At 37.6% G+C, this 14,146-nt stretch overlaps 1 protein-coding gene across 1 annotated transcript in view; it reads left to right on the forward strand.

Moving 5' to 3' along the window:
- Positions 1-14,146, forward strand: part of MDN1 (midasin AAA ATPase 1) — a gene marked incomplete at both ends in the record, with an annotated part of 93,034 nt that overhangs the window by 28,373 nt on the left and 50,515 nt on the right. Inside the window, 20 exons of the mRNA XM_079550177.1 lie at positions 360-538; positions 861-1,069; positions 1,593-1,739; positions 2,489-2,630; positions 2,766-2,900; positions 2,979-3,117; positions 4,030-4,168; positions 4,261-4,391; positions 4,532-4,676; positions 5,735-5,864; positions 6,392-6,619; positions 7,315-7,509; positions 8,993-9,201; positions 9,670-9,792; positions 10,799-10,996; positions 11,088-11,195; positions 12,310-12,498; positions 12,808-12,897; positions 13,005-13,265; positions 13,413-13,683. Of these exons, the coding sequence (XP_079406303.1) occupies positions 360-538; positions 861-1,069; positions 1,593-1,739; positions 2,489-2,630; positions 2,766-2,900; positions 2,979-3,117; positions 4,030-4,168; positions 4,261-4,391; positions 4,532-4,676; positions 5,735-5,864; positions 6,392-6,619; positions 7,315-7,509; positions 8,993-9,201; positions 9,670-9,792; positions 10,799-10,996; positions 11,088-11,195; positions 12,310-12,498; positions 12,808-12,897; positions 13,005-13,265; positions 13,413-13,683 (3,368 nt within the window). The remainder of the gene's footprint in view (positions 1-359; positions 539-860; positions 1,070-1,592; positions 1,740-2,488; positions 2,631-2,765; positions 2,901-2,978; positions 3,118-4,029; positions 4,169-4,260; positions 4,392-4,531; positions 4,677-5,734; positions 5,865-6,391; positions 6,620-7,314; positions 7,510-8,992; positions 9,202-9,669; positions 9,793-10,798; positions 10,997-11,087; positions 11,196-12,309; positions 12,499-12,807; positions 12,898-13,004; positions 13,266-13,412; positions 13,684-14,146) is intronic.

Consider the following 14,146-nt stretch of genomic DNA (forward strand, 5'->3'; position numbering starts at 1 on the left):
TACTTCTATTTTATAGTTAACTTTTCATTGTACAGTGTCTTGAGTTTCTATTTCTTTCTCTTCTGAAGCTATCTAACTGCTATACTGATTTTTATTTCAGTGATCATCTAGAAATTTTGCAGTTAGAGTATCCAGCTTATTTCACACTTCCATATAGTAACTTCACAGCTAGCAGCTAGCATTTGTGGGTAAAGTTCCTCATGTTAATCCTTTAGTGTATCGTCTTTAATTTAAAATTAATTAAATAGTGATGTTTTGGTAATAAAGAATCTGTGGAAGATTCAAGTGATGCTGGTATCTTGTATATGAGGAAGATGTGACTCATGCTTCCAAACCACTGTGTTGGTTGTCCCTCTTAGGACTCACCCAGTACTGATTCAAGGAGAAACCTCTGTTGGTAAAACCAGTTTAATTCGCTGGTTGGCTGCTGCTACTGGGAACCACTGTGTAAGGATCAACAACCATGAGCATACTGACATCCAGGAATATATTGGCTGTTATACATCAGATGCCTCTGGGAAGTTGGTATTTAAGGAAGGTGGGTCAGCATACTGCATTTACTTCACATTCCTGTGTTCCTTTCCTCGTTCTTTCTCTTTTGCCTAATTTGTCTACTTTATTGCAATGGAGAGATAACCTTCTATGAAGGTAGTATAAATTCTTAAGAGTTTATGTGTCTCATTGCTATTCTACTTCTTGTCCTTTTGTACATAAAGAATTCAGTAGTTTAAGCTGTTGCTTCCATGTCTGAATTAGCTTTTACACTGAGTGAAAACTGATTACTGAAAGTATCTAAATGCATTCTCTGTTAGATTTAATTTGTTAAATTTTTAACTAGAACTCTTTCTGTTCCCTCTAAGGCATCCTCATAGATGCAATGAGAAAGGGTTACTGGATTGTTCTAGATGAACTGAACTTGGCTCCCACTGATGTTCTGGAGGCTCTCAATCGATTGCTGGATGATAACAGGGAGCTGTTCATTACTGAGACTCAGGAAGTTGTCAGAGCTCACCCTCACTTCATGCTCTTTGCTACACAGAATCCTCCAGGACTCTATGGTGGCAGGAAGGTCTGTATAATCTCTTATTTTGTGTAACTATGACTCTAGAGAGTGAATCCCTATTGTACATAGAAGTGTGATGTGAAAACCTACTGATGCGTAGTACGAAATTAATATGAAACTCTAAGGAGGTAGGAGGTAGAAGATTGATCTGGAGTGACTGTAAGTACAACTGGATTCCTATTTAGGTTAGATACAGATATCAAAGCTCTAATTAATTTTGAATAGTTGAAATTTAAGTGCTATACTGAACTGGAGTTGACATATGCTATAATTGATGCAGTATTCCTTGTTCAAGAGCACTGGAGAAGAGATTTGACTTAAATTATTTATGTATGTTTCAAAGCTCTTGTCCTCATCTAGGCCATCTGTTACACTTTCTTCTACATCTATGTGTATGTGTTTATTTGTTTACAACGAGACTAGTCATATTTCCTTAGGATGTGTAGGAAAAGATTTATAACATAAGGAAAAGCTCAAAAAAAAAAAAAAAAGGAAAAGCTCAAAGCAATAGCATATTCTTGTATTTTAGGTTTTGTCCAGAGCCTTCAGAAATCGTTTTGTAGAACTGCATTTTGATGAACTGCCAAGCACTGAACTGGAAACCATCCTGCACAAACGATGCAGTTTGCCACCTTCTTATTGCAGCAAGCTTGTTAAAGTCATGTTAGACCTGCAAGTATGAGAGTCTTTCTTCTTTTTGTAGAAGATTGCAATGCTAAGTAATAGAAATTCATTTTGGGGCGCGGTGTGTTGTGAACTGATTTATATAGAATGCAGTTAAATGAAGAAAATCCACAGTGAAGTACTTAATTCAGTGGTTAGGATGGAGAATAGGGAAGATGATGTCAGATTTGGAAGAAGGCCAGCAGCAGCAACAGCAGCAAAATTAATAACTGAAGGCCTTGTGTTTTAGTGTGTAAAACCGTTTCTTGGCCTGAATGGGAAGTATAATAATAGATTTGTAGCAGCATTTGGGCCATGCCAAATTTGGTACTATTTTTGAGCAATAGTTTTGACTGTGTTCTGGTATGCCTATGTGTTTAACTGACACTTAACACTTAGTAAATACCTAAAGCTATCTTGTATTGTAAAGCAATTGCAGTAGTATAAACCAAATCGCATCTTTCTATCGCTTTCTGAATATCTTAGTTTATTTTGCTGCACTAAAGTAAAGTAAAACTTAAAAATTATTAGCATTCCTTTTGGTGTAGAACCTCCTTCCTTGTTTGGATTTTGCTTTATTCCAGGTACCTATCTTCTTACTATTTTTACTTATAAATACAGGTACTCTGGGACTTGTGACAATGCTGGATTCCACCCCTCCCCCCCCCCCCCATACAATTCATTTGAATGAATGTCATATTAACCCTGTGTAAAAAAATTCAGACTCATCAGAAAATGACTCACATCTTGTTCTTATGCCAGTCTTACCGCAGAGGTTCAACAGTTTTTGCTGGAAAGCATGGGTTCATTACTTTGCGGGATCTGTTTCGTTGGGCTGAAAGGTATAGATTGGCAGAACAGCTGGAGAAGGATTATGACTGGCTTCAGCACTTAGCAAATGATGGTGAGCCATGCTGCTTTTCTTCAGTTGTTTTGAAGTGCCTCTGGGGAATTGCATTGTAACCCCAATAATTAGGTATAAGCTTTTATTTCTAGTTAACTGGATAGTAATTGATTTTTCTCTTCCTCCATTTCATAGGCTTTATGCTTCTGGCAGGAAGAGTGAGGAAAAAGGAGGAAGTGGACGTTATACAGAGAGTCATTGAAAAGCATTTCAAAAAACGTGTGTATCCTGAGTCTCTCTTCTCAGAAGAAAGTGTCAAAAAGCTCCTGGGTGAGTTTCTTAGGAGAAAAAAATGTTTGTAATTCTCTAGTTGTGACTGAGGCTGACCGATTAATTTCTGTTGTGCAGCTAAATCCTCCACACAGACGTCAGTGATGGGCAGAGATTTTAAACATATTGTCTGGACTCAAGGCATGAGGAGACTTGCAGTTTTGGTGGGAAGAGCCCTGGAGTTTGGTGAACCTGTACTGTTGGTGGGAGAGACTGGGTATGATACTGTTTGTTTGTAGTACTGCAACAGCCACAGAGTTGAATGCACAAAGATTGACCAGGTTTCAGTGCTTTTTTTTGGTCCTGGGCATTGAAGTCTCTGTCATGGCATGACTCGCAACTGTTGTTTTTTCACAATTCCATTTTGAGGGAAGATAATCATATCTCTTTCAGCTCAAGTCTTTAATAAGGTTGTATTGTATATGACTTCATAGAAATTACATAGGAAATAGTAAAACTGAAATTCCATTTCTGCTTTTCACAAGTTGCCCTCTAGAATCTTAATGTGTCTCACTGGGAAGCCACTTTGAGAAGTTGTGTCAGTTTGCTGTTTGAGAGCATGTTTGTATTTTAAGGGCTTGACAGACTGTAGGTGAGATGCTACCTTTTTTTCCCCACTTCTGTGTGCTAAGAAGGAGATAATGAAAATAGATACTGTCTGCTTTTGAATTTGTTACAAATTTGGAGAGCAGATTTTTGTGGAAGAGAAAGGAAGAAATACACAAGAGAGAAGTAACGTTTTTCACAAAATGGGAGCTCCAGGTCCTCAGCAGTTTATTTCCTCAGACTTAGGCGTGGTTAAGATATGTAGCATTTTCTGTTCCAGTTAACTGACATATTAAGCTAGTTTGCTGACTGCAGGGGCAGGCTGAAATGAATTTGTTTTTCAGCCTGTAGAAATCTATCAGCACAGATAATAATTTAAATTTTAACTAAAGGCATCTTATGCCGTTCAGCAGCAGTTGTGACAAAAATGGCTTCACACTGCATATCTTTTAGTTAAAGGAAAGGAGAAGCAGGAAATTTGCATTCTGAGCCTTTGTATCATAGATATTCAATGAAAGTGTGAATCCTGTCCAAAGCAAGCTGGTTTTTATTCTTACTTTTTCAACTATATGGCTTTTTGCAGGTGTGGTAAAACTACCATTTGTCAAATGTTTGCAGCATTAACAAATCAAAAACTATATTCAGTGAACTGCCACTTGCATATGGAGACTTCAGACTTCCTGGGAGGACTGCGACCAATCAGACAGAGATCAAGTGACCAGGTTTGCGTGACATTGGTAGTAGCTGGTGGAAACAAATGGAAACAAAAAATAACTGTTATTAATGACTTTTCATTTCCTTTTCCATTTCTTAGGAGGAATATGATGGTTCTCGACTCTTTGAGTGGTGTGATGGACCTCTTGTTTTAGCAATGAAAGAGGAGGGTTTTTTCCTCCTTGATGAGATTTCTCTAGCTGATGATTCTGTTCTAGAGAGACTTAACAGGTATGTCTTAAAAAGGTTTAATATTCAGTATCTTCAGATAGACGTCGTACAAACGTGAGCAGGGTAAATCTAGTTTTTTAGGACCTCTGTTTCTTGGCCTAATTTTAAATTAACTGATTTGTTTTTTCCTAACCCTATAGTGTGCTTGAAGCTGAGAAGACATTGGTTCTTGCTGAAAAAGGTGGTCAAGATGATGAGGATAATGAAGTAGAACTGTTGGTTGCAGGGAAGAAATTTCGTATCCTTGCGACTATGAACCCAGGAGGTGACTTTGGGAAGAAAGAGGTAAATATCAAAGTCAACTGGAAGTATAACATACTTCTGGTTGTATTAACTGTTTCGTTATTAAAAGTGCAATGCAAAAATGAATCAACTAATTCTGGCATTCAGTGCTTTCTGGTTGGAGCCTGCCACACTGCTCTAAAGGATGATTAGGATACAACTGTTCTCCATCACTTCAGTGTACTCTCATTTTGACAGTACTGTATCAATGCTGAGCAGAATGTCGAAGAAAACTTAGAAGCTCTAAATACTGTAGGTAGGCTTGGTTATTGGAATATTTTGGGTATGTGAAATGTGGTTCATGAAACAAGAGAATTCAGCCCTAGCATGAAGCTACAGTAGTGTGAAACTGAATTGTAGATTATTCTCCTTAAGACGTTTCAGAAAGTGACAACTAGAAACTACCTTTTCATTCTTACTGAATATGTTGCATTTCCAAATATGTTTCTCATTAAGTGGAAAAAAATTTGTTTTTGAAGTTGTTTAAAAGCCAGGTTAAAAAAAAATGCTTTGAAGTGATATTGAGGCAAAGAAAGGAGCTCTCTTAATGGCATTCCATTAAGGTGGCTTCTACAGTACAAAAAAAATTGCTGTAAACCAAATTTTTAGTGGGAATTTATTTCTGCGTTGCATTTGCACTAATGAATTTTGTTTTTTTAATTCAGCCAGGGTTAAGAAAAGAGCTGTGGGAAGGAGTGTTGTAATTGAGGCAATTTCCATGTGGTAGTTTGTTTCTATATGCCATTGCATACATTGCCATTGCTTGATACATGATGTCCTGGAATGAAATGGAGTTTTGGTGCTTGCAAACCAGCTCTGTTTCTTTCTATATTCTTTTCAATTTTCTCTTTTGCCAGCTGTTTCCTGCATTGGTGCCACTACTAGGAACCTTAAAATTCAGTGCTCTCAAAACTGTTAAAAAGTAGCACTATCAAAATTAGAATTGAGGCTGTAGACTGCTCGCTCTGTTGTTTTCAAGTACTGTGGCTGCAAGGCTATCATGCAGCCTCATGTAATGTGCTATGTAAAATGAATTCCTATGTAGTCCTGCTTGTTTGCAGCTTTCTCCCGCGTTGCGCAACAGATTTACAGAGATATGGTGTCCACAAAGCAATGGCCGTGATGACTTGATACAGATTGTGAAACATAATCTTCACCCAGGATTGTCTCTGGGTGGAATAAACCGTCAAGGTGGGTATTTTTCTGTGTGGCCAATTATACAAGCATTATTAAGAAAATGAGGTATACTGCTAAACTTTCCTCAAAATTTCCATCAATGTGTACCTTTTTATTGAAAGTGTGTTTGTCTTTAGGAACAGTTCAGAAATACTTTAGACTTTGTTCTTCATTCATGGTGTGTGCTCTTTGATTAGCCAGAGGCAAAATCAGGGCAGATAACTGAATTATCCCCAGCTTCTTAGTGCCCAATCTTAGTTCTAGTGTAAGTTATTGAAAGAACTGACATTCTTTTTTTTGCCAGCACTTTGCTGTTAACATTAATAGTTTGATTTTGTCTTGCTACTTGAATTTAAAAGGATGTGTAACACAGCACAGGCCTGGATTTATTCTTCAGTTGTTGTGCTTATTAGGGCATAGAATACCCATCTGTGTTCATGTGTTATGGCTGCATGTACATTAAAATTATGCTTCTTATATAACAATATACTATATTTGACCAATAATGTCTTTTTGATGGCTAATTTTTGACTTTTTTTCAGGAGCAGACATAGCAGAGCTCATGATGGACTTTGTTGAATGGCTGACTAATCAAGAGTTTGGTCGCCAGTGCATTCTCAGTGTGCGAGACATCTTATCATGGGTTCATTTTATGAATGTCATGGTAGAGGAGTCCAATTCTGCCAAGGAACATAGGCATCTTTATATTTCTCCAGTGATGTCTTTCATCCATGCTGCGTGTTTGGTGTACATCGATGGAATCGGATCAGGTTTGTCTTCAGTGTTCACTTTGTAGTGGAAAAATAAAAAGATATTTGTGTTGATATGTTTGAGCAGAATGCTGACAAAATGCTTTGAGGCAGTAGGGAACTCTAACGGGAGAAGTTTTCATTTCTATTTGACAATATTTTATTATTTGTGTTTTTTTAACATATTAGAATAATACAACAAGCCTAAGTAAGTTGCAGGCAGTAATAATAACATTGCAAAGGCAAGCACAGAAATTGAGAAAGCTTGTGTTTTTTATCAAGTCTTCTAAGCTGATGTATTGTGATATGATATTTAATTATATGACTTTGTATTACTGTCTTCCTCCTAAACCAGAGGCTAGCCTGTATCATATGCATAGTTCAGAATGCATGTCTGTCTCTTTGGAGACTAGCTGAGAGATGGAGAGAGTAGGGAGAAATTGAAAAGCCAGAAGAAGTGCAGGTAGGGAAGGCTTGGAAAACTGGTCAGGATGACAGTGATGGTAGCAGAAAGGCTTTGGAAAATATGTCCTTAAGTTCTGTTGGTCAGAGAGCAGTTTATTTATGTTAAATAGCTGTGGAAATGCAGGCATGTAAAAGAACTTACATCTGAACAGACTACTGCACAGAACTGGCATCTGTGAAAGAGCACTGTCTCCTTGTCATTAGATGAATGTGCCTAGGTATGGATGTGAAGCATGCTTTCCTGATTACAGGTACAACATCCTGCTCAGCTGATATGGCTTTACTAGCTCGTGAAAAATGCCTAACGTTCCTATGTGAGAAAATGAGTCAATTCCTTGAACTGACTGATTATCAGAAGAATGAGCTGAAGATTTATGACAGAACGAAGAAGGAGTTCGTGTGGATGGACAACTTTATGGGAATCCAACCATTTTTTATTCCAAGAGGCAAGAGACTGTGGGAGTGGGTGGACATTTGTTCTGTGTTTTTGCTCCCATTAGTTCCGTTACTCAATAGATTTGGTGAGGCACTGGAGCAGGTTGCCCAGAGAGGTGGTGGATGACCTGTCTTTGGAGACATCTAATATCAGGCTGTACCAGACTGTGGGTAACCTGATCTAGCTGTGGGGTGTTCCTTGTTCATTTCAGGGGTCCTTTAAGGGTCCTTTCCAACTCGAACAATTCTGTGATTCTCACTAGAATATCTAAAGAGTTGCAGACCAATTAGTAATTTGTTGTGAAGTTTAGAAAAGCAACTTTCCTAGCTCCAGTTGTGGTAGTGGCAATTTGGAAACATTTGTTTCTGTGGTTTTCCGTCACTTTATACGATATGGAGAACTTCCACTAAGTTCAGCCTAAAGCTACAAGTCATCCTGGCCCTTCTGTAAAGCCTCAGAGGCAATGGTCCTAGGTACAATCTTCAGAAAGAATAATGTCCTGCCTTGTTATATTGTCTCAAAGACTTGCTATGACTTTTGCATAGTTGCAAAGTCTCTGCATTTTAGTTCCTCATTTGCTAAGTTAATACAAATGATTCTATCCAAATACTGCTTTCCACCCCTAAAATGTCCCTAAAGTAAGTGAGGGGACCAAAAAGTGGCAGAGGTTCAACTGTGAACTTTCTAGTTCATCTGGCTGATTCCTAGCAATACTGAGCTATGCAGAGTATATTCCTGATTCTGTATCTGTCGTTCATCTTTGAGCATTTTGATGTTATGGATTGTGTTAGGCATATATAAAATTGTACAAGATAGTGGCATTTGTACATTCTTTAGTTTCCTTCTGGATTACTAAGGATCGCAGGAGGAAGGATCTCTTTCATACTAAAAAAAACTGTCAAGATCTGTAAGATAAAATGATGATTGATACCATGTATTAATACCTAAGCAATGCTATTGTTGCAGAATTTGGGGAGTGATGTTCCAATGAGTTATACTGGTTGGAATTTGGCAGCTCAGAGGCTCTGTACTCTCTCTCCTAATCATTATGTCCTAATAATAATAAAGAAAGTATGTGCTTAGCACGTTTTAATTTAAGAACTTTTCTTTCACAGAACAGTCTGTATATTGAGCAGATTAGCATGTTGTTCTATAACATGTTGGAATTGTATCCTTCAGTGCCAGATTTTCCAAAGCTGTTTTTGATTTTAGATCCACAGAGAAATTGATGAAGTTTAATTGCAAAATATGCCATATTCATTTGCTTTTTGGAACGTACCACATAAATGAGAGTATAGGGGCTGAGTCACAGCTTTGGGTCTAATAGAATGCCTAAGTGCCTGATCTCTGAGAAAGGGAGACAAGCTTTATCTCTGCTGCTTGCTGTGATGAGATCAGCAGTTAACAGGCAGATTGATCTCATTCAGAAGCACTCTGTCAACAGCTCCAGTGTAAACATTCTGGTTTAATCCTTTTCTTTTCCTTTGTTTTAGGCCCTGTTCTTCAAAGGAACAGTGTTACGGATTATGCTCTAAATGCTGGGACTACAGCAGTGAATGCTCAAAGGCTGTTGAGAGCCCTACAGCTTAACAAACCTATTTTGTTGGAAGGGTCACCAGGTGTGGGCAAGACCAGTCTGGTTGCTGCCCTGGCAAAAGCCTCAGGAAACTGTCTTGTTCGAATCAACCTGTCTGAGCAAACGGTAGAATAAAAAGCTATCTTTGTAACTTATTTTTTATAGTAGGGAAGTTTTGTTTAACTTGGAGAACAGTTCTTTTCAGATGAGGCACTGAGTCTGAAATGGCAGTATTTCCTTCTTCAAAAGGTTAGGTGGGAAGGGGAAGCAAGAAAGAACAGTGAAATTAATTGAGTGAATACTAATTCTAGATTGTGTTCCTTTCAAATGGAGGCATGCAACTTTGCTGTGTTTTGCTTGACTTTTGCAAAGATACTGGAAAGCACCTTTAGGGCTTTTTATTTTTCCTTTTTTTGTTATTGCTTTGTTCTTTTGTTCCAGTTTATTTTGTTTTTGTTAAATACAATAGCTTTCAGCATCTTGCAATTACTAATCTGTTACTAGTTTTTTCTCACATTTACTGAGTGTTTAAAGAGGAGGTGAAGCTGACTGAACTTCTGTAATGTATTTTTGTGCTATTCTGTATTTTCAAAGGATGTGACAGACTTGTTTGGGACAGACTTGCCTGTTGAGGGTGGTAGGGGAGGAGAATTTGCCTGGCGTGATGGACCACTATTAGCTGCATTAAAGGCTGGACACTGGATTGTGTTAGATGAGGTAAGTTTTGAGTACAAATAAAGTATTCGGGAAGAGCAGACATGATGATTTTTGGCATGTGGCATATATTTTGGCATGTAGGATCTTCAGAAACGTACGAGGTTTAGTGACTGACAGATTTTTTTGCTCAATTGCAGTCATTTTCATTTTGTGCACAGTTGAGGATGGTCTCTCCACTTAGATTAAACTCCCTCTAAGAGTCTCTCTATCCATTGGATAGAGGAAGTGTAAAAGATCAGCTCTGACCTATAGTAGGCAAGATGAGGATTGTGTCTTAACCTAACTCACTGCAGAAAACCAAGGTTTTTATGGTTTTTTTTGAGGGAGGAAAGTATCAACACAAATTTTGGGACACGTGCTCTCTTATGGTTCTATTTCATTGAAATAAAAGGCCTTTTTTGGGATTAATAGACTGTAGTGGCTACTGATGGAGATCAAGAAAGGATTCATTTTACCGGTATAAAGTGTGGTGTTGCCATAGGTTTCTTTGTATACCAAATAACAAGCACTTTCTAATGTAGACATACACAGAGCTCACATCTTTTTGAAAGTATGAGTTCTAATTATTGACAAGTGCAAAATCTTAACTTTTTGTTTGCATGCCTTTTTTTCTTGTTGAATGCCACCTTAAGAATGCCACCTTAATTAACCTTAAAATTTAAGTATCCCGGACAGTCAGAATGAGAGAAAGAGAGACTTTGGGTGTCAGAAATCTTTCTTCTGAACTTACATTCATATTCCTTGAAAATACAGATCTTATGATGGGGATTTGTTTTGTTGTCATTATGAATATCTAATCACAGTAATAATAACAAATGTAAATAAGATAAAGTTTTACTTGTAAGTTGCTGCAGTGTAATAACAGTCTAGCTGGAGGTAATAACATAGTGTAACACTGGAACAGCAAGGAAATTGAATTTATCTTCAGTGTATTGCATGCAGTTAATTAGGTCACACAAATGTGTTTTGTGGAGCATTAATATTGTATCCTTATTTCTTTCCTCAGTTGAATCTGGCTTCTCAGTCTGTATTAGAGGGGCTAAATGCATGCTTCGACCACAGAGCAGAGATTTACGTTCCTGAATTGGGAATGAATTTTCACGTGCAACATACGAAGACCAAGATTTTTGGATGCCAGAATCCATACAGACAAGGAGGTGGAAGAAAGGGTCTGCCCAGGTCTTTTCTAAATAGATTTACACAGGCAAGCATATTTATTTGATGTAAACTATGTCATGGTCGTTTCTTGTAGTTGTATGGCTGTATCAACACACTGCATGTTCTTTATTATATAGGTGTATGTTGATCCACTATCAGCAGCAGATATGGAGTTTATTGGGAACACACTGTTTCCTGCCATTGACAAGAGTATTATTTCTAAAATGGTTGCTTTCAATAACAAGGTAAGTAGATATTTTGTTTGTGCAGAAGTAGGTATCTCTGTAGGGAAGGGTGGAAAGAGTGTGGATGAAAGAAAAATGGAAACATATGCAGAGGAAAGTGAAGAACACCAGTAAATACCATGTGAATTCTTTTAGCATTATAGTCAGACACGTGATAACTTGTATGGGGACTGAGGAAGCATTTATTTTTCACAGAAGATAAAATATGTATATATTACTAATAATATGCATGATATTAAATATGTTTTTAAAATATTTTGAGATTTTAAAAGTAATTATGGTTTGATATCTTGATGAAGTAAGCTGAGAAGGAAGGTTTTCTGCACATATGAGTTACTCTTAAAGCGCAAACAAAATGAGCTGCATCTTCAGTAAGAACTACAATGTATACTCATTTCTAATTTGAATTTCTAATCTGGTTTTTATTATGTGCTGCTATTTGAGTGGTAGGATCAAGTGAAAGTAGCTCTTGACCTTCTCAGAAGTAGCAGCTTTGAAGGATATTCTTCTGAAAACCTGATAAAGAAAAATCTTTGCTGATAGGATGTGTCTATGACAGGAGATACAGAGAAGCTCAGATCTAAAACTGTGCTAGTTTGAAAGATGTTCAGTGAGCTTTAATTACAAGGCATCAGCTTACTAGCTATTTTTTTTTTGGCTTAGATGCTGCCATTTTGTTTGAAGTGTAGTATTTAAAATTCACAGCAAGAACTTTTTCATCATCATGCTTCTGAAATTGCATTCAATTTTCATCTCATGAAACAAAAAAGCATAGTAATGTTAAGAGAAAGGAACATTCTGTGGTCCTAGATAAAAATACTTATTGGCAACATCTTACTGGGTGTTCATTTAGAAAATACAAGAGGGGGAAAAATGTTTAGCTGTGCATAGCATGATGAAGAACTAGTAGATGAGAGACTAATTAAATCAAGCTTTAGTTCCTGACATCTTCATAAGTCAGTACAGCTTGTTCTCTCCTGTTGTCTGTTATGTACAGGGTGCCAAAAGCAGTGGTTCCGTTGAAATTCTTTTTTTTTTTTTTTTTTTTTTTTTTTTTTTTTTTTTTAAATATATATTTGGAATAAAATATTATTTGTATTGCTACTTTTTCCAGATTGACAAAGAGGTAATGGCTGAAAAAAAGTGGGGACAGAAAGGAGGACCATGGGAGTTCAACTTACGTGATCTTTTTCGCTGGTGTCAGCTGATGCTTGTTGATCAGTCACCAGGATGCTATGATCCAGGCCAGCATGTATTTTTGGTATATGGAGAAAGAATGAGAACCAGGGAGGACAAAGAAATGGTGAGCTGTGTGTTCGAACTGTGAGACTGAAATCACTTATCAAACGTGTTTCTCTTTTGTTGAAGTACTTGTAAGCAATGTTTCTCTTTAAGTTGCAGGAAAGTGGGGTTAGTCAGGGAGTGCTTCTGGCAGCTCACGCTTACTTTAATTGTTCCTGTGCTTAGAATTAAAAGATACTTGTGACTAATCTGTATTACTTACTATCACACTGCTGTGAAGTTGAGAAAGAAAGCTAATTAAGATTCAAGTCTTTAGAACAGTGGATAAATTAAGCCTGATTAACCTCATCTACTCTTTCAAATGTTTCAGGTTGTATCTACATTTAGAGACATTTTTGGCCAGGAGGCTTACGTGTATACAGGAACAAGAGATTTTCACATCACTCCATATAACATTCAGGTGAGCTCTTGACGAGGTTTTGGGAGTGGTGAGAGAAGGAAGCAGTTTGTACACTTGAGCACACGTTTTCCTCTGAGTACTCACCCACGTGTCTCTCATCCTTTTAGATTGGTTATTCAGTTCTTTCTCGTGGCAACTATATTCCTCGTCCTGGCAGAAATCTGTCACTTCTCCATCATTCACTGCAGTCCCTTGAGTCCATAATGAAATGTGTGCACATGAGCTGGATGGTAATCCTGGTGGGCCCTGCAGCTGTTGGCAAAACCAGTCTTGTTGAGCTGCTGGCCCATCTGACTGGCCATCGACTGAAAATCATGGCAATGAACAGTGCAATGGATACAACTGAACTCTTGGGTGGATTTGAACAGGTAAATAGTGTTTTGGTAGTAAGGCAGTGTTTCTGCTTCCTACCTAGCTGTGGCCAGTCCACTGCGATCTTAGTGTTTAACCACCAAGTGGAGTCTTAGGCGCCGTGGTCTTCTGGGTGAACTAACTCTGTAATGGCATATTTGCAGGTTGATATTAATAGACCGTGGCTGCACCTGTTGGAAAAAGTGGAGAATGTTGTGAGCGCATTAGTAAGGGACAGTCTGCTCCTGACAGAAATTTGTGCAGATGATGCTGAACTTGTGCTGCGTGCTTGGAGCAATTTCATCCTGAATTACAAGCCCAAATCTCTGGGTGAAGGAGGAAGGAGTGTTACAGCTGAATTAGTGAGCAAACTGGAGGGAATACTTGTACTTACCCAGAGACTGAACAACAAAATAAGTTCTTACTCAAAGGCAGGTATGTGTGGTGATTTGAAGTAAGTCTGTTTCTCTGAAGAAAATGACAAAGATGTGGATCTGGAGTGGAAGTTTGAGAAGGTTATGTAGGATTTTTTTTTTTTTTTTTTGTAAGTCTTGTTCATGCTGCTGTTTATACTACTTGTATAACAGCCCAGCTTCTGAAATAGTTGGATTAGTGATGGTTAATGGGTTGTGGGGTGCTTATTTTTGTGTGTGTAGTTTTACCTGGTAGTGATTATTACTCCAAACTGAAATTGTACTACTAAAACTAAATATATGATGCAGTACAATTCATATCTTATGTTCCCAAGTTGGGAATTTGGATTTTTTTCTTGTATTTGATCTCTGAAGCATTAAGTAGATGAGCTTTACAAACTTCAGCACTCTAATGTGTAGACTGATTTTTAAAATTTTTTTGGTTTTTTGTAAGGCTGTTGATTTTTAAGCATTGCCTAACATAT

Source organism: Tetrao urogallus (assembly GCF_951394365.1).
Source record: "Tetrao urogallus genome assembly, chromosome: 2".
Lineage (NCBI taxonomy): Eukaryota > Metazoa > Chordata > Aves > Galliformes > Phasianidae > Tetrao > Tetrao urogallus.